At 42.4% G+C, this 25042-nt stretch overlaps 1 protein-coding gene across 1 annotated transcript; it reads right to left on the bottom strand.

The window, feature by feature from the left end:
* Positions 1 to 1646: 1646 nt before the first annotated feature.
* On the bottom strand, positions 1647 to 23194 carry LOC119140840 (HAUS augmin-like complex subunit 6). The gene is made up of 6 exons (XM_037372476.1): positions 22885 to 23194; positions 22312 to 22407; positions 21082 to 21157; positions 19972 to 20104; positions 18787 to 19432; positions 1647 to 1656 (listed from the first exon to the last, which is right to left on the bottom strand). Exons 1-5 carry the CDS (start codon positions 22977 to 22979, stop codon positions 19287 to 19289), a joined length of 546 nt encoding a protein of 181 aa, XP_037228373.1. The 5' UTR covers positions 22980 to 23194; the 3' UTR covers positions 1647 to 1656; positions 18787 to 19286.
* Positions 23195 to 25042: the final 1848 nt, after the last annotated feature.

The following is a 25042-nucleotide window of genomic DNA, read 5'->3' as shown; positions in this document are numbered from 1 at the left end:
TCTTCCATTGAGGTTTACGGCGTGGCACCTTGTAACAATGTAGGAAAGGGAAAAAAGGGAAATTAGGTTTAGTGTGGGAAGATATTGCATCATTACAGTGAAGTACAGTTTTCACACATCATACATGTAGAAATACCAGGGCGGGATTCACTGACAAATTCAGACACCTAGATGTATCTGTCTGTACTGAACTGGTTATCTAAAGTCCTGCATTAGCCTGTGGGAATCTGGTTAATGCATTTAGTGGAACCCAGAGAAGTATGTGGGTCATCCTAACGTAGACACCTATGCTGGTCAGATAATTCAACCTCTTGACTCCCTCAAGTGTATTAACTAGGGACTCAGTTCAGTTGCCTAAACAGAGCGGTGTAGTGCCATTTGGTAGGCTGCAGCTCAAGTGTAGGCAGCTACGTATTGGCACCTAAAAATGCAGATGTCTTTTAATCAAGGTAAATCCCACTACTGATATACATTCTTGTAGCTCTAGTGATTTCAGTTTGTATGTGATGAGGGCCTGGTCAAAGAAGGGGCTCATTCAGCACTAAAGCTGAAAAAAACTGAGAGCGGTGTGTCCAGGGCTGGTGAACCTGAGCCCCTATCTGTTGATGTGTGAGGTATGCCCAACTAGCAAACATACCATCAGGACTAACAAGGGGTAACTCACCCTCTAGACATGCTCCACAACAGAGAAATGTCCTTCATACACACTTCACCTTGCAGTGGCTACCATTGTTTTCTTTCCTGGGACATAACCCAAAGCACTTAAAGGAATTTTATTTGAGCTCTTTTCCTTCCAGGTCATTCCCCCCTGTGCATTTATTATGACCCATTTTCTTAAAATGAATGCAACTGACCTGCTTTTCTTCATAGTGAAAGAAGGAGATTGCTTTCCTTTGAGGATCTGTAGGTCTGAACATCTTAGATTTGACTGTGTGAGGTGGCAAATGCACACAGCAACCTCCAGCTGCTGTAAGGCAGGCAAGTGCTCTCGGCTGTACAGCCACCCACACCCTATGCACCCGAGAGGAATCAACTGTTTTCCATACCTGTTAAACCACCAACTGCCCTTGTTCTCTGATGCACAGTTGCCTGCCAGGAATCGATCGTGGTCCTTGTCAGATGTGGTGAACTGCATCCCTCTGTGAGAGGCTGACCACTGATCTTCAAAATTGCTCCCACCAGACAGAGCATCGCCAGCGTTACCAGAGTAGGTGCCAAACCATAACCTGTAATTGTCCTGCAAGAACATGTGAAACGTCTTTGTTATCAGCTCTTTCTGCCCTTCCTCCCACTTTTGAGATCAACTTTTCTCTGGCCATTGTATCCACTGTCAAAGGCAAGACTGTTGAAGTCAAGGGTAAGTTTTGGCCCCATGCTTTAATGATCCTAGTGTAGATCAATACAGGGTTTAAACTTCCAGAAGGGATTGCTAGTAGCTGCTGCTACAACAGGCTTCAGGCTTTGTTGTCTTTCAATAACCATTTGATGCACTATACAACAAGCTGGAAGGCTCTTCCTAGCTCATCAAGAACAACTTGGCAGAAAACTGTGCCAAGTAGTTGCCTTCATAAACTGGTCAGTTGTTCAGCTAGAATAACTCCTTAGGAATTTTGCTCTTCCAGGAACTAGAAGCTATCTGATTTCTAGCTAAATGGTCTAGTCCTGGTAGAAATACTTAGAAGAATAGTTCCATTGTGCACGGCTAACAGATCTAAGAGATGTTTGATGTAAGATGTATGATTACTTTTGTGGTGTGGGCTTTTTCCTGTCATCATATTCCACTCTTGTTTATGAAAAATAGCAGTAAGGTATTAAAATGAAGATGTTCAAACTTTTCATAAGAAAACTAATGACAAACTGAATGTAATGCATAAATTTCTGGAGTGGTCATGGAGTTGGAACTAGGACTGGTCCATGCAATGGGCCACTTAGGCATGGTGTGTTCAGACAGGCAAGCCTGCAAAGAACAGCACTAATACTGAGCATGACACCGTCTAAAGCTAGAAGCAAACATGAAAATACAGGGATGTGTCTGTCTTTGGGTCTTCTGTGTCCTTAGCACCAAGTGTAGTATAATCATATAAAGCTTAAGTGTTGCAACGGAACACACCAGCTTAGATGTACATCCTCTCTCACTTTCATCCTTTCTCTTCCCTGAAATCAGATAAATTGAATGCTACTTACAGGACTCTGATCTAAGATTAAATTAAAAGGACACTGGCCAAGAAAGTTTTTCCACATCACTTCCCAGTCCTCCTGTTTTCTAGAAATAGATCCTCCTGTTGACACAGGATCCTGTTGCTCTGTTTTCACCCTATAACATATAAGCACGGAAAATGAAATAACACATCTGTTAGTGGAGAAAACAATGCTGCATGAAGATGGAAAGTATTACGTGTTCCACTTATCCTGTGAAATCTTTGCTATGCATCAGTTTGTGCCTGCACTAAGAACTAACTGAAATTCACAACCTAAAAAGCAGCTGCTAGGTAGTCTTCATGTTTCTTACAGTGGAACTATACTAAAATACATATACACAATCAGATACACACTTAAAGTTCCCCTAAGCCAGTTTCAGCTAAAAGTTTCAAAATCCCAGAACTGACTAACATAACAAGAAAAAAAACCCATAAAGGCAGATCACCTAGCAAACAAAGTCCCCAGGAACAAAGCCAAAAATATTAATGAAACAAGGACAAAAAGCTGAAGTTACATAGAGAAGAATCTCAGTTAAACGTTACACAGACAATCAAGACAACTGTATTTCCCCGAGTGAAAGGAAAAATATTGAACCAACATGTTCTCAGTATAAATTATATTATTTCAGAAAAGACTCAAAGGTAGAAAGACATGATCATTAGACTAAAGAACAGGGAACCACCGAAAATTTCCAGACAATTACCTGTTCGCTTCCAAATTCTGTAGTACTTCATTGCAGAGCATAATACTGTTCTCAGTGACCTGAAGCAGCTGATTTAATTCACACTGACAATGTTCCATCTCTCAGTGCCCTCAGGGCTTCATTTAATAACTTAATGACTGTTAAGAAATTCAGGTTTTCAGCTTCATATATATTTCCTGTGCAATGCTTGAAGTACAGCTGTGGATAACTGGCTAGCTGAAAAGGGTCACATAGACATAGTCCAGCTGGCTGAACAAAAATGCACATCGCTCTCAGCCTATCTGAAGTAAAGCAAAATACACTGTCTTTGGCTGTCCTTGTTACACAATAACAGGAAGATTTTGGTGGGAAAAGAATGTTGCAGGTGGGAACAGAAAACTACAGAAGAGAAACAAGGGGCGGGCTTGGTATTTAGGCAACTAACCAATAATGAGCTTAACTTTTGTAATATGTATGAGCTAATTATAAGAAGGCATAAAAGGTGACTGTAAGGTACAATAAACGAAGTCTGCTGATCACTCATATTGAGTGACTGTGTCTTCCCTCCGTCGCAACATACAGCAAGCAAGAAAAAAAAAGAATGAGCGAACAGCATCAACATCAGAAAGTTAAGTCTTCTGTAGTCAGAGCAGGGATACCAAGTTCCACTTTGTAATTTTGATTCAGTCCCTGATTGCTTCATTTTTAAAAAAATGCACTGTACATTTAAGCCTCAGGTTTGTTTTCTAGAATCAGCTGTTTGAAAGGAGCCTGTAAAGCAATATGAACTAAGAAAACTTCAACCAATGAGGTATTCTGTTTAACCAGTGTTCCAAAAGATGTGGCCAGCCTAAACAGCACCATGTACTACACACTGGAAATAAAAGCCCATTAGTTAAAGCAATAGTTAAACTAATCAACCTAGCTTTAATGTCTAAAAAACAAAAAATCAAATACTGAGACAAACCTAATGATGCAGTTATTGAACTTAAGAGGTTAATGGCTGAAACATAACCAATGCCAAATGGCACCATAATCATAACAAACTTTTACATACACATCACGTATTTTATCCATCCTTAAGCAATCATCTCTTATCATCTGTGAAGTTTTCTTTTCTTAAAGGTATCTAATTACACCCCTGGGGACTAAAAAAAAAAAAAATACAGTTTAACAAGAAGGACAAAAATTACTTACTTGGTATCCATCACTCTTGACTCTGTCACACAACAGCCCAGGAACACTAAAAACAACATTAGCTCCATCTAAAACGCACTGACCAGCACAATCTTCAAGTACATCAAGTATAGAATCCACTTCTTCCTTTTCTTTTTTCAGAGATGCAAGCATTTCTATTACAAGTGTCCACATACTGCGGACCTTAATAGGCAAGGAGGAAAAAAACGTTACATTAAAATGTTTACCATAATACTTATCATTAGTATCAAAACTGCACAAAAGCAGATGAAGGGTCTAGCATAATCAGACGTAGACAAGTGGAAATAACAATCTAAGAATAAATGTTGCAGAAATGTAAGAAGAAATACAGTATGTTGCCACAGGAGAAGAAAAATGCTCACCTTCTTTATTTTCTCAGTTCTATCAGTTTTGTTTTGGTCATGTTGTTCTGTCCTATAAGCACACGTAAAACAGAAGTTCAAGTGGTCTACAACAAAACTATAGTTCATATTTCATAAAACTGAATAAGAAATCAATCTTATATATGCTAACTTAGTTACAAGGAAAAACACTTACTTGCAAGACTGCATCTTCAGGGCTGCATATTCAGACTCTATCCGGTTTATTTCTTTAATTAAAATTCTAGGAAAAATGTTAACAGATACCATAGATTTTTACAAAATCCAAGTTTCTACTCTGCTATTCTCAGAATTCCTTAAAATCACTAAACAATCACGCTCATTCTTTCAAAATCTGTGTACTGAGGTAGGTTTGGAACAATGGGAAAAAAAACCAAACCAAACAAACCAAAGCAAACAAAAAAACCACACACACACACCACACACACAGAGAAAAAAAATGGGGGGGAAAAAAAACCCAGGAAAAACTCAAAACCAACCTAAAACTTATTTTCCTTGACTTCATTCACCATGACTTTGTGCAGAAAGACAGACAGGAAAGCTGTGAAGATACTTGCAAATTAAGCAATCAAGCTGTCACTTACTCTATTGCATAGGAAGAGCTTTTATTAGACCCAAGAACAACAGTGTACTAGAAACGTACATTATCAATACAAACCTCCAAATATATTCAGCAATTGTACAGTACCCAAATCCCTCAGTTTCAAAAAATCAGAGAACAGACTACTGAGGTACAAGCAGCTGGACCACCAAAGGTCTTCTGCCAAAGCCACAGTGCTCTTATTAAATTTTTAAGCATGTAAAACCACAGTGGGCTGATTTTCAGAAACACTGGGTGCCTGAATCATGCTGAATTCTAAAGGATCTTCAGAGTTCTGATGCCTTGTTGAGAATGAAAAAAATACACAGAACTGTTTTTTAAAGGGAACCACTCACGAGGTAAGCAAGAGCAGTAACAGTTCTGAAGCAGGGTGAGAGGAGATTCAGAATTAGAAATCACAGATGCTTAGGATACTTCAACCTCTGGAAATTATATTGTTGAGCCTTCCACTGAAAGCAAAGCCTTCAGTTAAGTTACTCGTGGTCCTCTCAAGCCAAGTCTTGAATGTCTGCAGCAAGGGAGATTCCACCACTTTTCTGGGCAACCTATTCCAGTGTTCAATTGTTCTCACAAGAGATTTTTTGTTTTTAATCCAGATGGAGTTTTCCCTTAAGCACCTTGGGCCTGTTGCCTCTTGTCCTGTCACCATACATCTTTACGAAGACAGTACCTCCATCTTCTCTACAACCACTTTTTAGATACTGGAACATTGTGATTAAATCCCCTGAGCTCTGTCTTCCTCAGGCTAAAAACCCCCAGTTTCTACAGCTTTTACCCATATGTGTCAAGTTCTCCAACTCTGTGATCATTGTGGTCCTCTTCCAGAACCTCTGCTATCTTTCAATCTCTCTTCTCAACTGGGAGAACCAAAACTGAATACAGCATTCCAGGTGTGGCCTTAGAATTGTCAGGTAGAGTGAAATACACCTCTTGATCTGCTGGCTGTGCTCATTTTCATACAGCTTAGGAAACTGTTGATCTTCTTGTCTACCAGGGCACATTGCTGACCCGTGACCCCAGCCAATCTCCCGCAAGCCTGGGCTGCTGTTGGGATTATTCCATCCCAGGTGCAAGACTTTACGCTAATCTTTGTTAAACCTCACACAATTCCTGTTGGGCAAGTCTTCAAGCCCAGCAAGGTCTCTCTGTGTAATGGCTCCCCATTCTAGTATACCTACCTTTCCTCACAGTTTGGCATCATTTGGAAGCTTGGTGGGTTTGCGTTCAATTCCATCATCTATATTCCTTATGAAGACATGGAATAGTATAGACCCAGTATCAACCCCAGAGGAAACCCACTTATGATCTGCCACCAGTTAAGACTTCAAGGCATTACAAACCTTTCAGCTCACCCCTTTAGCTAGGTTTCTATCTTTCCAAAGATGACAGAGCAGTTCTGAAATGATGCCAGGTAAGTTAAGTATCTCTGCATCCTTGGATGCATCCCCTTAGGTAGCAAAGGTTTCTGTATGTGAAGTTTGGACACATGAACCTCTGCTTTACCCTCTATCAGTGGTTTGTTGCTTCTTTCACTGTTGCTTCTTGGCACAGAGACCGGGCTACTGACCTCATCTGTGAAGACTGAGGGAAAGAAGGATTGGGTATTTCAGCCTGTGACACTTGTAACTTAACTTACCATTTCGGTCAGAAGCAGCCCTAAATCCTCTATGAACTTCCACTTCCTAATAACATACCTATGGAAGACTTTTTTCAGGCTCTTGGAGCTTTAGCTAAACTTTGACCTTCATAACTACACCACTGCACCCCTGAAAAATATTTCTCTGTTTATGTCTGGGAGTCAACCTCCTCCTCCATATTAAATATGCTGCTGCTTTGGTTTCCGAGCTTTATCACTAGCTAACTGTTTTAACCAGGTTGGTTTCTTTTTCCACTTAAGGCAATGGACCACACTTGAGCTTCAGCAAGGATTTCTGAATATACCCTAGCACTTCTGCTAGGGTATATTCAGCCCTTCTGCTTTCCACAAGGTACCTCCTAGCAGTTTCCAGGACAAGTGGAAATTTGTTCTTTTAAGTCCAGTGCCATTATTCTTCCACTTGACTTTCTCATGCTCCTTAGGATCTTAAATACTACAGCCTTGATTGCAGTGACCATAAGGCTCCTGTTGGCAACTACATCTCTGGAAAAGTTTCTCTTACCTGTAAGCAGCAAATTCAAAAGAGCACCACTCCTACTCAGCACACCCACTGATTGCATTACAAAGCCATCCTCAATACCAGGGTAAACTGAAGCCCTCCTGTCCTGGTTTCAGCTGGGCTAGTTAATCTTCTTCTTAGTATCTGTGGTTTGGATTTGGTGTGGTGAGAACAATGTTGATAACACACTGATGTTTTTAGCTGTTGCTAAGTCATGTTTATACCAAGACAAAGACTTCTCAGTTTCTCAGGCTCTGCCAGTGAGAGGGCTGGATGGGTACAAGAAATGGAGAGGGGACACTGCCAGGACAGCTGACCTGAACTAGCCAAGGGCATATTCCATACCCTAAAAGGTCATGCTGAGTATATAAACTGGGGGGAGTTGGTCAGGGCCAGACAAGCACTGCTGAGGGACTGGCTGGGCATTAGTCAGCAGCTAATGTGTAATGGCCAGCAAAAGTGTTGTGCATCACTTGGCTTTGTCCTTTTGGATTTTGTTCCTCTCTCGCCTTCTCTACTTTTCATTGCAAATGTTGTTATAATTCTTACTATTGTATTTCATTTTATTATTAAATTGTTCTTAACCCACGAGTTTTACCTTTTTCTCCAATACTCCTCCCGATCCCAACAGAGGAGTGGGGAAGTGAGTGAGCAGCTGCATGGTTCTTAGTTGCCAGCTGGTGTTAAACAACTTTGTGGTTGGTGCTCAACATGGGGCACGAAGGGTTGAGATAACGACACATTTGACTAGTGTGTTAAAACAAATTTCTCGTAAGTATCTATATTTGTTGAATAATCACTCACCACAGTGTTGATTTCTTTGCTCTAGAAGTTGCTGCCCATGATCTCAGGGTTGTGTTATGTACTTTACTTGCAGAATGTGGTCCCTGTTGTGCTGTTTATTGTCCTTGGAGCCTGGAAAAAAATTATCATTGTGTTGTACTATATAGCGCGGGGTTCTGATACAACAGGACTTGCTGGTTATGAAATTTGGTCTGTGTACTCAGTTACCATCCCCTCTGTACTTTGGGACTCATCCAGTGGGAACTATTATTAGTAATTACACCTTTTGCCTTGTCTCCCGTGGAGGAGAGAGACACCCTTCCACATCTTGCCCTTCCCGCCACGTTAATTACAGTAGCTTTGAGAACACTGAAAATTTTTAATATTCTTGGGATGCTGAAACCAGCATGACCCTATTGCTAGGAATGCTGAATGTGTTCCTGGTCTTAGGTTAAACAACTATTAAGAATACCACACAGAGATCTGTTGTCAAGTTGGATAGTTATGAGTGGAAAGGCGTGTGGGACATTATGGGCAAGTACCTAGGACAGTGGGCATCTCCAGTGTTTCAGAACTTCACCCCTGAACAAGTGCAGAATCGGGGAAAACTAACAAAATATTTGGAAGTATGTTGTCACCCTGGCAGTTCCAGAGAGGCACAAAATACTGCAACATGCTGGGACCTAGCCCATGCCTACCAAGTCCTGTTGAATGCTATTCAGCACCCTCAAAGGCAACAGAAAGTCTCTGGATCTGACGGTAAAGTGACAGGCACTGCAGCTACTCGAACCCCCACGGCAGACACTGCAGCTGAACCAGAGAACCAACCCATGCTGCTATCAGTTGCCCCTATACACAAGAAGAAATGGACAGAAAAGTCAGCTTGTTTAGTAAAGGAGGACAAAGCAGGGCCATCACAGGAACAGGAGGAAGAGGCAGAACAAGAGGTAACCATTTGATCTCTATCCCTGAATGAGTTGCAGGATATACAGAAAGATTTTAGCCATGATCCAGGTGAGCAAGTTATCACCTGGCTGCTTCAATGCGGGGATAATGGGTCTAATAGTTTGGAATTAGAGGGTAGGGAAGCCAAGTAGCTGAGGTCACTTTCTAGAGAAGGGGGCATTGACAAGGCAATTGGAAGAGGGACACAAGTCCTCAGCCTCTGGAGTGTCAAGTGTGAAGGTATCTCTTCAAGGAGGACATTACATGTTGCCCAGGCAAGTGGACTGCAATAGCGAGGTATCCAGTACCTGAGGGAGTCAGCCATGAAAGAGATAATTTATTATGACCAGGACAATGCGCAGTTACCCACAGACCCCAACGAAGTCCCATGCACACAACCCATGGGCGGAAATTTGTATGGAGCACACCATCACCATATGCCAACTCATTGGCAGTAATAAGCTGGAAAGATGAAGCACCACTGACAACAAATGAAGCGGCTCACCAGCTCTGGGAATATGAAGGGAACATCTCGACCTCCCTTGTCTCAGCTATCCAGGAACTGGTCTAGCAACTCAAAAAGGATCAATCCTACTCCCCACCTGTACAGATCCACACCTCAGCTACTAATAGTAAGTGCCCTTCTGCTTGAAAGGGAGAACATAGGAAGTACACACCACAGAGTACGCTGTGGTTTTCCCTGTGGGACCACGGACAGGACATGAGGAAGTGGAATGGAAAACTCACCTCAACCCCGAAGGCATGGGTACATGAATTGCAAGGAAAAATCACAAATAAGGGTTCTTGCAGGAAGGTTGCTGCTCCAGTCTCCAGTGGGCAGTTTCCCACAGAGTGGAAGAACTGATCTTACTCCTGATCATAGGGAAAGGAATTCTAATCCACTTTTACAAGTAAGTGGAGAATCCTGTGACCAAGACTAGAGGGGCCCTGCCTCCAGCCAGGTGGACGGAACAACCAGGTTTACCGGATGTGGCTCTGATGGCATAGCACATCAGGCCCACAGGAGCATAAGGCTCTAGTAGATACCAGTGCACAGTGTACCCTAATGCCATCAAGCTATGAAGAGGCAGAATCCATTACTGTTTCTGGAATGACAGGGGATCCCAACAGCTAATTGTATTAGAGGCTGAAACAAGCCCAGCTGGGAGTGAGGGCAAAAGTACTCCACTGTGACTGGCCCAGAGGCTCTGTGCATCCTTGGCAGAGACTATCTCAGTAGAGGGTATTTCAAGGACCCAGAAGGGTACCAGTGGGCTTTATGTATAGCTGCCTTGGAGATGGAGGAAACTAAGCAGCTGTCTACCTTGCCTGGTCTCTTGGAGGACCCTTCTGTTGTGGGGTTGCTGAAAGTCAAAGAACAACAGTGCCAATCACTACCACAATTGTGCAATATTGCACCAACCAAGACTCCTTGATCCCCATTCATAAGCTGATTCACCGACTGGAGAGCCAAGGAGGCATCAGCAGGACCCGGCTCACCCTTTAATAGCCCCATATGGCCAATGCAGAAGTCTAATGGAAAGTGGACGCTAACAGTAGGCTATTGTGGCCTGAATGAAGTCACGACACCGAGTACTGCTCTGCCAGACATGCTATAACTTCAATACGAACTGAAGTCAAAGGCAGCCAAGTTGTATGCCACCACTGACTGATAACAAAAATGCTTTTTTCTCAGTCCCTTTGGCTACAGAGTACAGGCCACAGTTCACTTTCAGCTGGAGGGGCATCTTAATACACCTGGAACTGACTACCCCAGGAGTGGAAACACAGCCCCGCCATCTGCCATGAACGGATCCAAGCTGCACTGAAACAGCGTGAAGCTCCCTAACACCTGCAATATACTGAAGACATCATCATATCGGGTAATAGAGCTGAAGAAGTTTTTGAGAAAGGGAAGAAAATAGTCCAAATCCTTCTAAAAGTTGGCTCTGCCATAAAACAAAGTAAGGTCAAGGTACCCGCACAGGAGATCCAGTTTTGGGGAATAAAATGGCAAGATGGACATCATGACATCCCAATGGATGTGATCAACAAAATAAAAGCAATGTCTCCACCAACTAATAAGAAACACAAGCTTTCTTAGGCGTGGTGGGTTTTTGCAGAACGCACATTCCAAATTACAGTACAATAATAAGCACTCTTTATCATGTGACCCGGAAGAAGAATGATTTTAACCGGGCCCTGAGCAACAACAAGCCTTTGAACAAATTAAACAGGAGACTGTGCTGGCCTGGACGTTCAAAGGGAGAGTCTGCTCTACACATCACACAACTGATGTTACGTCAAGCGGGTCATACTGATCACACAAGCTCAAACAGAAAATCCCTGTCATTCAGGAATCTTGGAAGTGATCATGGACTGGCCAGAAAGCAAAGATTTCAGAATATCACCAGAGGAAGAGGTGATGTGCTAAAGAGGTCCCATCATATAACAAATTGCCAGAAAATGAGAAGCAGTATGCCTAGTTTACTGATGAGTCCTGCCATGTTGTAGGAAAACATCAGAGGAAGGGAGCTGCTATGGAGCCCTCTACAACAAACTGCTGAAGGAGAAGGTGAATTGAATCAGTTTGTAGAGGTTAGACATTGCTGAACAAGAAAGGTGGCCAATACTTCTGAATAGCGAATGCTGTACCACTTATCTAAAGGATGACGCACCTATGTTTAGTTAAAGTCGGGAGATGTCCAAGCACCCTTATTGCAACATGATGGATGCACAGACTGCTAAGTCCTTGGGTTGGTTATCTTTAGAAGGGACATTTGGTCTTAGATTCCTGTTGTACATGCAATGTGGCGAAGATGGAGACTTTAAACATGACCGCTAAGGAATAGAGTCTGCATAGAGACAACTCCTCAAGGACATTGTCCAGGCACAAGATATATTAATGTTGTTAACTTGAAGATATACTAGGTCCTTGAATGGAATGTGCTAATTGTCCAGGTGTGAGATATGTTAATGAGTTCCTGGAAAGTTAACGAATAGACATGAGTGACTTGTATAAAGAGGGGGCTGAACGGTTCCCTCGGGGTGCATGAATTTGGTAGTGATCCCCCATGCACCCAGCGCTGCCGAATAAAGATAACCTCCGCTCGCCTGAATATTGCTGACTGATTCTTCAAATCGCTTCACCTGTTAGACTGAGTCATGGATGGTGGCAGATGCCCTGTGAGGGTGGTTGCAGTAATGTAGGCAGAGCAACTGGCAGCACAAAGGTAAACCCATCTGGGCTGCTGCATTGTGGCAAGATACCGCTGCCGGGGTGGAGAGCCTGGTTGTGAAGGTACACCAAATAGATGCTCACACGCCCAAGAGTCAGGCCACTGAAGAGCATCAAAACAACCAGTAGGTAGACCAGGCTGCTAAGACTGAAGTAGCTTAGGTAGATCTGGATTGGCAACATAAAGGTGAATTATTTACAGCTCAGTGGGCCCATGATACTTGGAGCCATCAAGGAAAAGATCTGACATATAGATGGGCTTGGGATCAAGGGGTGGACTTGACCCATGGACAGGACCACAAAGGTTACCTGCAGGAGGGGGCCTGGAAATCAGGACCATAAGTAACAAACAGTTAGCTGAAAGTAATGTGCTTGAGCTTGTAGGCCACAAACCCTGGGAGGACAAGGAATGTGAATAGATAACAATCAACAGGATGAGTTGCAGCGAATGAAGAGACGGGACGCAGCTTGATGCAAGCAAATGTCAATTTATTGTTCAGAAGCACGAGTTTTATACACTTTCAGAAGCTGCACATTTTAAACTAATTGGTTCTTGAAGCTAAGCCTTGCATACTAGGCAATCCCTGATTGGTGGTTAACTACCAGCAATTAACCGCAAGGTGTTACCTTTCCTTGGCGCCATCTGTCTCCCACTCCCCTGTGCTCTGTAAACATGTCTCATCATGTTAATTGTTGTCTAGACAAGCTCGAGCACATTCCCCTCAGCTAACTGATTGCCAGGCGTGGTCCTAGTTTCCAGCCCGCTCCTGCATCTCCCCCTTCCTGTTGCACAAAAGAACCCCTGAAATTGAGCAAAAACAAGGCACAAGTAATAGAACAAATAAAAAACCAACTAAGACATATTATCAATGTCAAAATAACCCACTGTCTTTGTTCCGTACAATTTTACAATTTCCCCTTTTTGTTTTTGAACAGCTAGTACCAGGTTTGCCATGTTCTGCAGGGCCCTTGCAAACATGACAGCAACCAAGGCAATAGCAAACAAACAATACTGCCAATTGAGTGAATGGATGCCAAAAAAAGGCTGAAATTTTCTCAGATTTTGATAACATGTTGCTGCAATGGGGCGCCTAAAATCCACGCAGCACATACCATCAAAATCCTCACAGCTATGTCCCTGAACCAACAACAAAAGCCGTGGCAATTTTGACTCACATTCTTAACTGCCTACCAAACAAGGTGATTTAACTCTTTAATGCTTTCCCTGCTGTTACTCTGGATAAGAGAAGAACCGCTGCGACACGTTCCCATCATAGCCTCCTACTACATTAGCATCTACAGAAAGACAATTATCGACATTCAAAGTGTAAACAATATCAGCTTCTTTTGGATTAACATTATACATAGGTGGAAGGGCACACCAAACAAGAACTGGTTCAGTCAAAAAGTTCGAAACATCGCATGCCTTCTCTGAACATACCTCTGGGGTCATTCCCTCTCTTTTTTATGCAAAGAGAAACACTTTTACCATAACAGAGAAGCCCCTATTTACATCTCTGAGCCAGGACACAAACCGCAGCTGTATGCTCCACCAGGCTCAGGGCAGAAATCGTTCATGTAGTTACATAGCTATATATCTCTACAAGCATGCAGACACCTATTAAACACTAGATAACCATGTTTATCTTTCCTAGTCTCCTTCACAATACCCAGCTGTTCTCTCATCTCTTGTTAGGTCAAATATTCTCCAGCTTCCTCTCCTATATCTCTCTTCAGACATTCTCTATCCTCCTCTTTTTTGCTTGTTAATTGCGACAAGGCAAAGGTTGTGTGTAGCTGGGTGACCATGACCTGATTTATGTTACAATCAACTAAACACTGAATACAGGAAAAAAAAAAAAAAAAGGTATGGGAGACATAAGGCAAACATCACTAAGGTGGTTAAAGATAATTATAATAAATCCTGTAATACTTTTGAGTCATGGCCCAAAGTTTCCCAGCCGTGAGAAGAGACCAAAGGCATCCCGCCCCTGGCTCTGTTGCAGATCTTTGTTTTAAGGCTTTTAAGTTTTGTATACTTTTGTAAATTAATTCACAGTGGTCACTCAGATTCACGTAACACATCCTATCAAAGCCTTCACACTTGTGTCCCTGTGCTAATAATAAAAATCAATAGCAACTCGGTTCTGTAGCAACATATGATGGACAGAATCAACATCTGTTAATAAGCCAGAAAAAAAAAATAGTATTTGTAGTATTACTTTGTTTAGCAAGCTAGCAGCCTAATTTACTAAGCAAGTTAAGAGCGTGTACTATTCTTACAGAAGAGATTAGAGAAGCAAAAATCTGTTATGCTGCATTCCAGAACTCAGCCTGAGAATTACAGTCTGCTGTGAGTTCTGCATTACAATCATTTGACACATGTTGGGGTTGCGATTGTGAAAGTTGCCCGTTTACAATTTTCATTGGCATTATCACAGCTAGTTGTCTTAAAAGCAACCCTTGAGCTTCCTGATGTTCGACTTGTTGCAAAATATTCTGAAGCCAATCAATCAAGTTAGTATTAAAGTTAGTGACTCTCTAGGACCCTGCAAGACTGTGGCAAGACTCCCGCATCCTGACTGCTTTAATAGCCATCTCATTCATTTGCAAACAGTTGTCCCTGGCATACCCTGCCTGAGTCACAGAATCGGCACAGTTAATTGCTCCAGCCAACTGCTCATAGTTAACAGCAATTCCCCGATTAAGGTTTTCAGTCAAGGCCACTACACATAGCTCACAAAAATCAAATAACCACATCATATACTGTATCAGTTAGTACCATACAAAGCCATAACTTCCAATCATGCAGTGTGAGTGTGTAAGGCTCTGCCATCACTTCAAGAAGGGACATAGCAAATGTATTATGAATCCTCCCTTCCCGCACTGCTTTGCTTAATTCTTTAACAGCCTCGTATTGCACAGGCTGCCACTCTGCAGGTTGATTTGTCTGACAAAATACTGAACATGCCCTAGCGACTCCCAAAACCCATCACTGAAGTGTTTCCCACTTGCATTCCTGCCACCAATCCCTCAGACTCCCTTTCACCCTCCCCAAAAATACAGTCAATGCATCAGGAGAGACAAGGCGATGGGGGAAAGGTCTAGCTCCTTTTCTGGATCTATAGGACCTGGATCAAAAGGTTTATCAGTGTCAATGGAATCATTGTCCGAGTTGTCCTGTTCCCGTGCTTGGTCCTGTGTTGTGAGGGTCGCTGCAATCAGTGACAGAAGCTTTGGGGGCAGAGGAGGTGTGGACGGAATCGCCATCACTGACGGTGTCTTGAGAAGAGTCGCGCTGTCGGTGGAATTTACAGCTTCCTCTGGTTTAGCACCGATAGTAGAATTAGTCCACACTTGGCAAAGAGTAGTCAGAATTTGCCACCAAGATGTTAAATGCATTCCCGACACGGAGCTCCCCTCTGCGGCAGCATCATACAATTGGCTGCTGTCTGTACACACTTTCATTCTTTCAAAGTCTCTAAAGTTTCTTGGCTGCTCACCTGTCTCGATGAATACAGGTGTTATCCTCGGGGTTTAGGTAGTCCGCCTGGTCCAGACAGCAAGATGATCGTTCAGCCAAGCCGTCTCCTCCGGAACGCAGCCCTCTTCCACGAGCTGTCTTTTTTCCGTCCTTATTCTTCCAAGGCTTCGGAACACCACCATAGGGGTCACCATTTGAGGAGACTGAGGCACGGACTCCCTGATCTGACTAGAAGACCCTTTATGAGTCCATATACGTCTCTTTCTGGGGACAAAGCCTGATTCCCCATTACGGATTTCCCACAGCTCACCTCTCAACTCCGGAGGGATTTCAGTCCGGCTCCTGCTTCCTTTCAGCAGATCATTCAAAGTTCTGTGGGATTCGCTGCATGTTGCTCAGATAGGCGATTCGAGAGCCCTTCACGTTAGATCCTTAAACGCATCACGTCGGGGTCACCAATTTGCAGCGAATGAAGAGACGGGACGCAGCTTGATGCAAGCAAATGTCAATTTATTGTACAGAAGCACGCGTTTTTATACACTTTCAGAAGCTGCGCGTTTTAAACAGATTGGTTCTTGAAGCTAAGCCTTGCATACTAGGCAATCCCTGATTGGTGGTTAACTACCAGCAATTAACCGCAAGGTGTTGCCTTTCCTTGGCGCCATCATCTCCCACTCCCCTGTGCTCTGTAAACATGTCTCATCATGTTAATTGTTGTCTAGACAAGCTCGAGCACATTCCCCTCAGCTAACTGATTGCCAGGCGCGGTCCTAGTTTCCAGACCACTCCTGCAATGAGTCATGCTGAGAGATGATAGGGGAATGGGGTACCGGATGGCACCAAGGAGAAGTAACATGTTGCTGTTAATTGATGACTGTAAAAACTTACTTAAAGTGTCCTTTGTTTGTAGTTAACCAATCAGGGATTGCCTAGTATGTAATGCTTAGCTTAAAGAACCAATCTGTTTAAAGCACGCAGCTTCTGAAGACATATATAAACTTGTGATTGTGTAGAATAAATCAACATCTTGCTTGCATCAAGCTATGTCCCATCTCTTCATTCACCGCAGTTACCTATGAATGTGAAACCTGCACTGCAATTAAGCAAGCCAAGCAGTTACAGTCTCTCTGGTATGAGGGGCAACAGCTGAAATATGGGGAGGCCTGGCAGACTGACTGTATCACACTCCCACAAATGCGCCAAGGCAAGCACCATGTGCTTAAAATGATGGAAGCAACCACCAGATGGCTGGATACTATCCGTTGCCCCATGACACTGCCTGAAACACTGTTCTGGGCCTTGAAAAGCGAGTGTTATGGTGCCATGACACCGCAGAAAGAATCGAGTCAGACAACAGGACTCATTCCCAAAACAACCTCACAGACACCTGGGCCAAAGGGCATGGCATTGAGTGGGTATATCACATTCCCTATCATGCAGCAGCCTCTGGGAAAATCAAATGATACAACAGATTGTTAAAAGACTACACCGAGAGCAACGGGTGGTGGGACCTTCATACACTGGTATACACATTTAGCAAAAGCCACTTGGTTAGTCAATGCTAGAGGAACTGCCAGCCAAGCTGGTCCTGCCCAGTCAAAGCTTTTACCTACTGTAAATGGGGATAAAGTTCCTGTAGTGCACATTAAAAATATGCTGGGGAAAGCAGTCTGGGTTACTCCTACCTCAGGCAAAAGCAAACCCATCCGCAGGATTGGTTTTGCTCAAGGACCTGGATGTACTTGGTGGGTAATGTAAGAGGATGGGGAACTTCAATGTGTGCTTCAAGGCAATTAGATTTTGGGTGAAAACATTCAAACTGTGTGATGTTAATCGTTATAAAACACTGTATATTGACACTTCTATATACTTAAGGCGTCCATCTCTGCCATTCCGGATTTGAACATCTGAAGCTGACTTCCTTCCAACCACCATATTAACCAGGAATGAATTTTGATGAAACCAGACCAGCACCGCGGTGATAGCATCAGAACTGGCTTAAACATGCAACAATCCCAACACCTCACACCATCTCTCCTGCCTTGAAATTTCAACTGTTACGACAGATCGAGCTCAGTATCATGGACCAAATGAATTCAATGGACTTTTAGAGGGATGGTCCATCCTTATATCAAAGCACAGGGAAGGTGACAGTGTTGGAAAGTCTAGCCTGACATAAATGGTATGGAATAAGGGGTGGATATTGTCCTGGGGAGATCTGGCCAGGACCTGCCGACTGCTGCTCGAGGACTGACTGGGTATTGGTCAGTTGGAGGTCAGCAACTGTACTGTGCATCACTTGGGTTTTTTCTAGTTTTGCATTTTATTCCTCTCTCCCCTCCTTTCATTTTCATTACAAGTGGTGGTGGTGGTACTATGATTATATTTATTTTTATTTCAATTATTAAATTGTTCTTATCTTGACCCATGAGCATTACCTTTTTACCCCATTCTCCTCCCTACCCCAACAGGCGAGTGGGGAAGTGAGCAACCAGCTGCATGGTTCTTAGCTGCTGACTGGGGTTAGACCATCCAGTCCTGTAAACAATCCCACTCAAGTTCTGTAAATTCCACTGATATATAACCCTGTGTCTGCATAGGAAGTTCTGGTTATTCCTTTTCTCAAACAAGAATGAAAATAGCACAATTTTGGTAAAGTAACTAAGGATTATCATCATGGTTCAATCCCAGCTAGCAACTAAGCAGTCACTCGCTCGCTCCCGCCGCAGTGGGATCAAGGAGAATCAGAAAGGTAAAAGTGAGAAAATCTGTTGGCTGAGATAAAAGACAGTTTAATAGGGAAAGCTCAACACGTAGGTGTTCAGCCATCTCCAGGAGAGCAGAGCTCCATCACACATAATGGTTACTTGCAAAGACAAATGACATCACTCCAAACATTCCCCCTTTGCTTCTTCCCTCAGCTTATATACTCAGTATGATATTCTATGGTATGGAATATCCCCTTGACCAATTCAGGTCAACTGTCCTGGCTGTGTCCCCTCCCAGTTTCTTATGTTCCTCCAGCCTTATTGCTAGCAAGGCCTGAGAAACAGAAGTCTTTGACTTAGTATACAAACACCATTTAGCAACAACTAAAAACATCAGTATATTATCAACGTTATTCTCACAGCAAATCCAAAACATAGTACGGCATCAGCTACACCAGTTACCAAGAAGAATATTAAGTTATCTCAGCCAAACCCAGGACAATTATGTAAATAAAATGTGTCCCACAGTGGTTAAGCAAAGACTAAATGTTTCATCTTGAGACAGTTATATTCTAAGATATGACCCTTCAAATGTTAAGAAATCAGTACTATACATGCAGAGCTCCCTGATCATTTTTAAAGCCCAAGTAACCACATCTTCCAAAATCCAGCATCTCCTAAGTGAAGAACTAATTTATTTAGACTACTATGCTTCACAAAGTCCCTACAAACAGTAGAACAGTCAATTAAGGGAAGTAAAGGAGGAAAAAATGGGGAGAAGCTCAACAGAATTCATGATGTAAAGCAGATGCAGCCTCCTCAAACCCTTTTAAAAAACACACACCCAAAAGTCAGCTTTTATGAAAAGACTCCATTTCTTTAAATGCATTACTTACTGTGCTTTCTCCTCATATTCCTGAAGAAAAAAATTTTCTCTTTGAAAAACTGTCAGAAGTTTATTGTATGCAACTCTGTGTCTTACATCTGCCATGCACATATACTCAGGGCTCAACTTTACAGCAAAAGGTGTATCAGTCCCTAAATGGAAATTAATGTTTGGATTAATTACATCATTTGCTTTTAGCAAATAGACAGCTTCCTAACCTACCTAGTTTAGATAGAATCACAAATCAAGAAGCCCACTGTCTTTTTTGCCAGTTCTTTCTGTTGTATACATTTTCATTCCCTCACTCTCACACCCTTTACCTATTCTTTATGTTACCAAAACAATACAAGATGACTAGAATGGACAGTTCTGATCTTCAGAATTCCCCAAGTTGTAAGAATATAGTATAGTGGTCCAGTACTTTTGGACCAAACCATTGCTTGTATGGGTAACAGTGTACAGCATTACTCAGATGAATCTTGAAGCAAGACCCATAATGCAATATAAAGCAAACCAATCCGTATCGTTCTATCAGTAGTAGCTCTATGCAAGCACACAGAACCCTGTAAAAGATTTTGAACTGAGCAGTCAACTCAGAACCACTTAGTGCTCTTGGCATATATTAAAGACTTGATGGATGCACTGTCAAACGCAACAAATTATGCATTTTTATTGTTTCATTACGGCTTACCTACAGAGTCATTTTTCAGCTCCTTAATCACTACATGTCTTGCCAACTGATAAAACATGTGAATGAACTTAGGACCAAGAGGAGAAATAAATACAGAAGGTGGAATTTGTAGAACACAGCTTTCATCTTCATCCTAGAAAAGTTACATCAGTTTTAAACATAAAACTAATCTAAGAAATAAAGCCTAAACAACAGCCATCAAACATTTAGCTGAGTACCAAAATACCACAGCTTATTCGCTATCAAGCCTGACGCAAAGCTAAACTACTTTGCCACCACAGCTGCTATTTTAACTCCAGTCAGCAAAAGAGACTAGAACTTTTTCCATGTTCCCCCACCATCCCTAATTCTGTATGCAAAAGACAGTTTCAACACAAAGACTGAAATCAGTGTTGGGTAAACGTTAGAAATCTCCGTCCTCCTAACTCCTCACAGGTAATCCCTACTTTTGAAAAAACATTCAAGTTTTCTTTCATATTTTCTACTGAAGTCATTAATCTGTGTACTTTCTTCTGCTTTTATCTTACTCAAAGGTACTGCATTGTTGGCTTTCACCTTGTCCATTGCTATGGAAAAATAAGCGTTCCAGTACACAAAGACCTGATTTCTAGAACTACCATTAAAAGAAAAGGCAGCATAAGAAGATAACGTAATAACCAGTGATACCTTAAGCAATCAGTGTTTGTCTGTCTCTTTTGCTATAGAAAGTTCACCTTAAACTTTAGTCTGAAACCGCTTTCACAATAATGAACACCTTCCCAGGCAACCTAAGCAAACATGTCTCAAGTTGAAGAAAATTATTCTCACCCAGAGCCGAGGAACCCTCCACACCTCTGTTTAATCAAATACCATTATCCTGAAGCAAGACGCAGCAGTTTTAAGACCCAAGATTAAGTCTCTGTCATTCATCTAAATTCCACCATGCCACAATCTTTTCCTCAAACAAGTCTTAAGATAAACCATGTGAAATAAGACACAAGGTAAAACTGAATTCTTTAGTAAAACAACCTGATTTAAAACTCTTATTTAAAAGCACTACATATTCTCTCAAAAATGAATGCGGTCACAGAAACTGGAAGAGCACCAATTTCCACTCTTCATAATACTCACTGCCATTTCTTTTAGCCGTCTTCGGTAATTCTTCCAAAATTGAGGCACTGCATGGAATAATGAATAGCAACAGTTTCTGCATTTAAAAAGGATGGGAAAAAGAAGGGAAAAAAAAAAAAAAAAGCAGTATCAAAACATGTTCAAATACTCAGTTACCTAATCAACCACTACATAAGCAATATTAAGACAAAGATTTCTTAGCGATGCCTGCTGGAGGAGCCAGCATTTAACCTTGGTCAAGAATAGCTAAATGATGTTTGTCCAGTTACAAGGTTTTCTTGCCATAATAAGCTAAATGCAGACTACTTCAGAGACAGATTTGTTTGCAACTCTTTTTAACTCAGGAGAAGGGAAGAAGGAAATTTTTGTATCATTGATCTTTCTCCAGCTATTTCTTTAATGCGCAAGCTCCAATAGCTCAGCCATGTAAGAAAAAGCGTTCAAGAAAATGGAGACTTCTTGCCACATGGAAGATCCTGGCAGCAGCCTTAACTGGGAAATGTTACTTGCTCTTTGGTCTGGGAAAGGAATGGAAAAGGTAGACTACTTTGCAGCTAGGAAAGTTTTTACCAAACTTGCCAAGTTACAGAACCTATCAGAAACAACTTAAGTAAAGGATTGTTATAGTTGAAATAGCTAGAGTCCGAAATAAATTCACTAAGTATTTATTAAGGCAGGAAAGCAAAAACAGTGTGCTGGGAGGCCAGGGAGTCGCAACTCCATCCAGGCTCGCAAATTCCGACAAGTAACACAGCCCTTTTATTCTCATCTTCAAGGCCGGTTTAAGCAAACAGTTATGCTCTCAGTCCCGTAGCAAGAATCTGTACATTACAAACTAAGCTATTTTTACACTAAAGTCTAGACAAAGACAACGTTGTCATAGTAACATGAGATTATGGTTTAACATTGGCCTTGAAGAGGTACATCTCGCAACCTCATGGTTAACAGTTAACTCTTTTCTCACCAGACAAAACATTCTCAAATCTGTTACAGCAAGATCATTCCTTTTGTTAAAAACCCCTCTGATCAGCAAATTACCCTTAGTTACTTATTACAGGATGGTTTCTGATACATTACAGAGTTGTGATCAAAACAAAACCAATTTTCTGACTCCATGTTCTTCCACAGCGTTCCCCATGAAGCCACTTCCCCACCCCCACCCTCCAGCAACTGCATAAACCATACCCTTGATTATATGCACAGCAGCAACCTCACAAGCCAAGTACTTACTTTAAACTTTCATCTGCACGGTTCTGATCCAGCTTAGTAAACATGAAATAGGCAACAGTGAGAAACATCTGGCTGTACGATGTATCAAACATCTCCCTAACAGACAAACATCAGAAGCAGTTAGGATGCTGAATTAACACCGCATTTTTACCGGCCGCTTAAGGTTACAAAATACTGCATTATATTATAAAGTGTTGCAAGTTATGTATCGATTGCCTTATTTTCTGCATAGTTAAAAACACACGTTCTCCAGCCTATTTAACAAAGCTTAAATAATTTCGGGAAGAGCGTTTTACTCTCAAAGACGTTTTCAAACCAAGAGGTACGGCGCCTGCCAGTTCACTTTCTCCATACGACTGTGCGGGATGCATCAACGGGAGAACAGGAGTTACTATGATTTCTGGGTTTCACTTCTTCATAGCTAACACAAGTCACTACAGCAGTTCAGGCGCTTCCTCTGTCACCATCGCCACAGGCACCGGACCTCGGCGGCCATAGCCAGACCCCCTCGTCTTGACCTGCAGAGGGGCCCCGTCCGCCGCCGCCTCTTCCCCGCTTCTCCCTCGTACTTACGTTCTGAGACCCAAGCTGCCATTGCCAGCGTCCGGGTCAAAGCCCAGGGCCCCCACGTACAGCCAGAAGTGTTTCATCTCCCACTCGCTTCCCATAGCGCCCAGCCACTGGCGGAGCACCCTCCTCCGGTGCACGCAGCAGCACAGCCGCCTCACGGCGGCCAACGTCTTCCCGGGTCCGCCAAAACCTCCCGCGTGCGGGCCCTGACACCGCGAAACCTCCGCCTGGCCCTCGTTGCCTGGAAACGGAAGAGGGAAGGGCGCGGCACGCCGTTACATCGTGCCACCGTTACGCACGGGCGGACACCTCCACGCCGAGCGGCCCCGGAAGAGGCCGGGCCCCAGCAGGGGGCGGAGAGAGGCGACCCGTCGCTGGGAGCCCGCGCCAACCGTAGGGGGCGAGAACTCATAACCGCAAGGTTTTTGCCCCAAGTGAAAAGTATTTGTATCTATAGTTTCATTAATGGCAACCGTTTTAACGCAGGTGATGTGACATACTTGGAGCAACGCACAGTATCAGCACATAACGATGGCTGCATGCTGACAGGACTTTGGTTCTGCACATACAAGCAGCAGCAACTTGGAAAGGCTTCCAGGCATTTGTGTAACTTAAACTCAGTGCTGTCTGGAGAAGCAGTTTTAATCCATTCCTTAACTGCAAAACACCTTGCTTATGACTTACTTTCATGAAAGACAGTGTGCAAGATAAATGTGTGCTTTGCTTGCTATGGAAGACATTGGAAAAAGAGAACACATCAAAGGATAAAAGGATTACTGTTTCAGCTATCAGGTTGTAGACAGCACTGAAGCAGGGAACACAAATCAGTTCCTTAAGAGAACTGATAAACCCTAAGGCACCAGGGACTTACGACTAGTAATTGAAGTATTAATTAAAACTAAGCTTCAGAAGAATTTAAGCAGCACGTCACTTATTAGGCACTAACGTGAATACAATGAAACATGTAACCACTTTGAGAACCTAAAATGAAATCAGTGATCTTTGTCTCCCAAAAAAACAAAAGGCACTAGGAACTGAGGAGACACATCTTTCTACCAGCCGGAATTATCTTGCATCTTTCTGCTTATGGTAGTTTACCTTTTAGTAATTTTACTAATTACTGCACTTACAGAAATCACTAAGCTATCCCATTATCAGCACATCACCCTGTATTTCATATTGCAGTACAAATGGGGATGTCTTAACAACACTTAGGCCAAGTAGTCCATATGCAAACATGTTTTAAAATGTGCCCAAACGGATGGCTTAAACAAGTGGTTTTATTCTATACTTACACTGAGCAGGGCACATGACCATGTTAGTTGTGTCTGTCAAGTGACAATTTTCACCACATCCTAAATTTAAGACACTTTTATAATCATGTCATTCTTGCTGACAACAGGATAAGCACTGAAATTTGATTCCGTGCTTTCTTAATCTCCTTAATGCACACATTATAAGCAACTGACTCCTTTAGCATACTAGTAAGATGTTCACAGCCATGAAAGAATTTCAGATTGGAGTGTATCTGTCAGCATCAGAATAAAGCAGAGCTTATGTCAGTATGATTTATCTGTTCTGGAACATGCTAAATTACATTAGGACAGTGTATTCTGACACCTGCACCAGTCTAACCAAAACAATGCAAAGCCCTTGGTGTTACAGGCTTGCTTAGGTAAAGGACCTTCACCTCCATTATCACTTTTCATACTTGACAGGAAGTTGAAACACAACAGTAAGTCAATTCTTGCAACAAAGAATAAGGCCAGATACGACTCCTCCTCATGCCATTTCTCCATAGGATGCAATTGGATCATTTACACAGAACAGTGCAAAATTTGCAAAATCCTTGCATGGAATAGCACAAAACATACTTCAGTGTTTTGCAATTTTCATATACAAACGTTAATGTCAATACTAACTTTAAATTAATCCATTTTTTCTTAATGGGTTTTCAGAACTAAACCACTAGCAATTTGAGATGGTTCTTATTTGTGCACTTTCAGAACAAGCACTTATTTTTAGTCACCAGAGACTGTATTACCCAAAAGAAAATTCCCATCTTAGTATGAAGAGAAATACATTTATCAAAACTGTGCACAAAACCTCTAGCAAGCTGTTGCATGTAAGACTTTCTGATCACGCAAATGACCAACAGATC

Source organism: Falco rusticolus, chromosome W, assembly GCF_015220075.1.
Source record: "Falco rusticolus isolate bFalRus1 chromosome W, bFalRus1.pri, whole genome shotgun sequence".
NCBI lineage: Eukaryota > Metazoa > Chordata > Aves > Falconiformes > Falconidae > Falco > Falco rusticolus.
The sequence above is the reverse complement of the archived record's forward strand: the minus strand, read 5'-3'. Positions and strand labels throughout refer to the sequence as shown.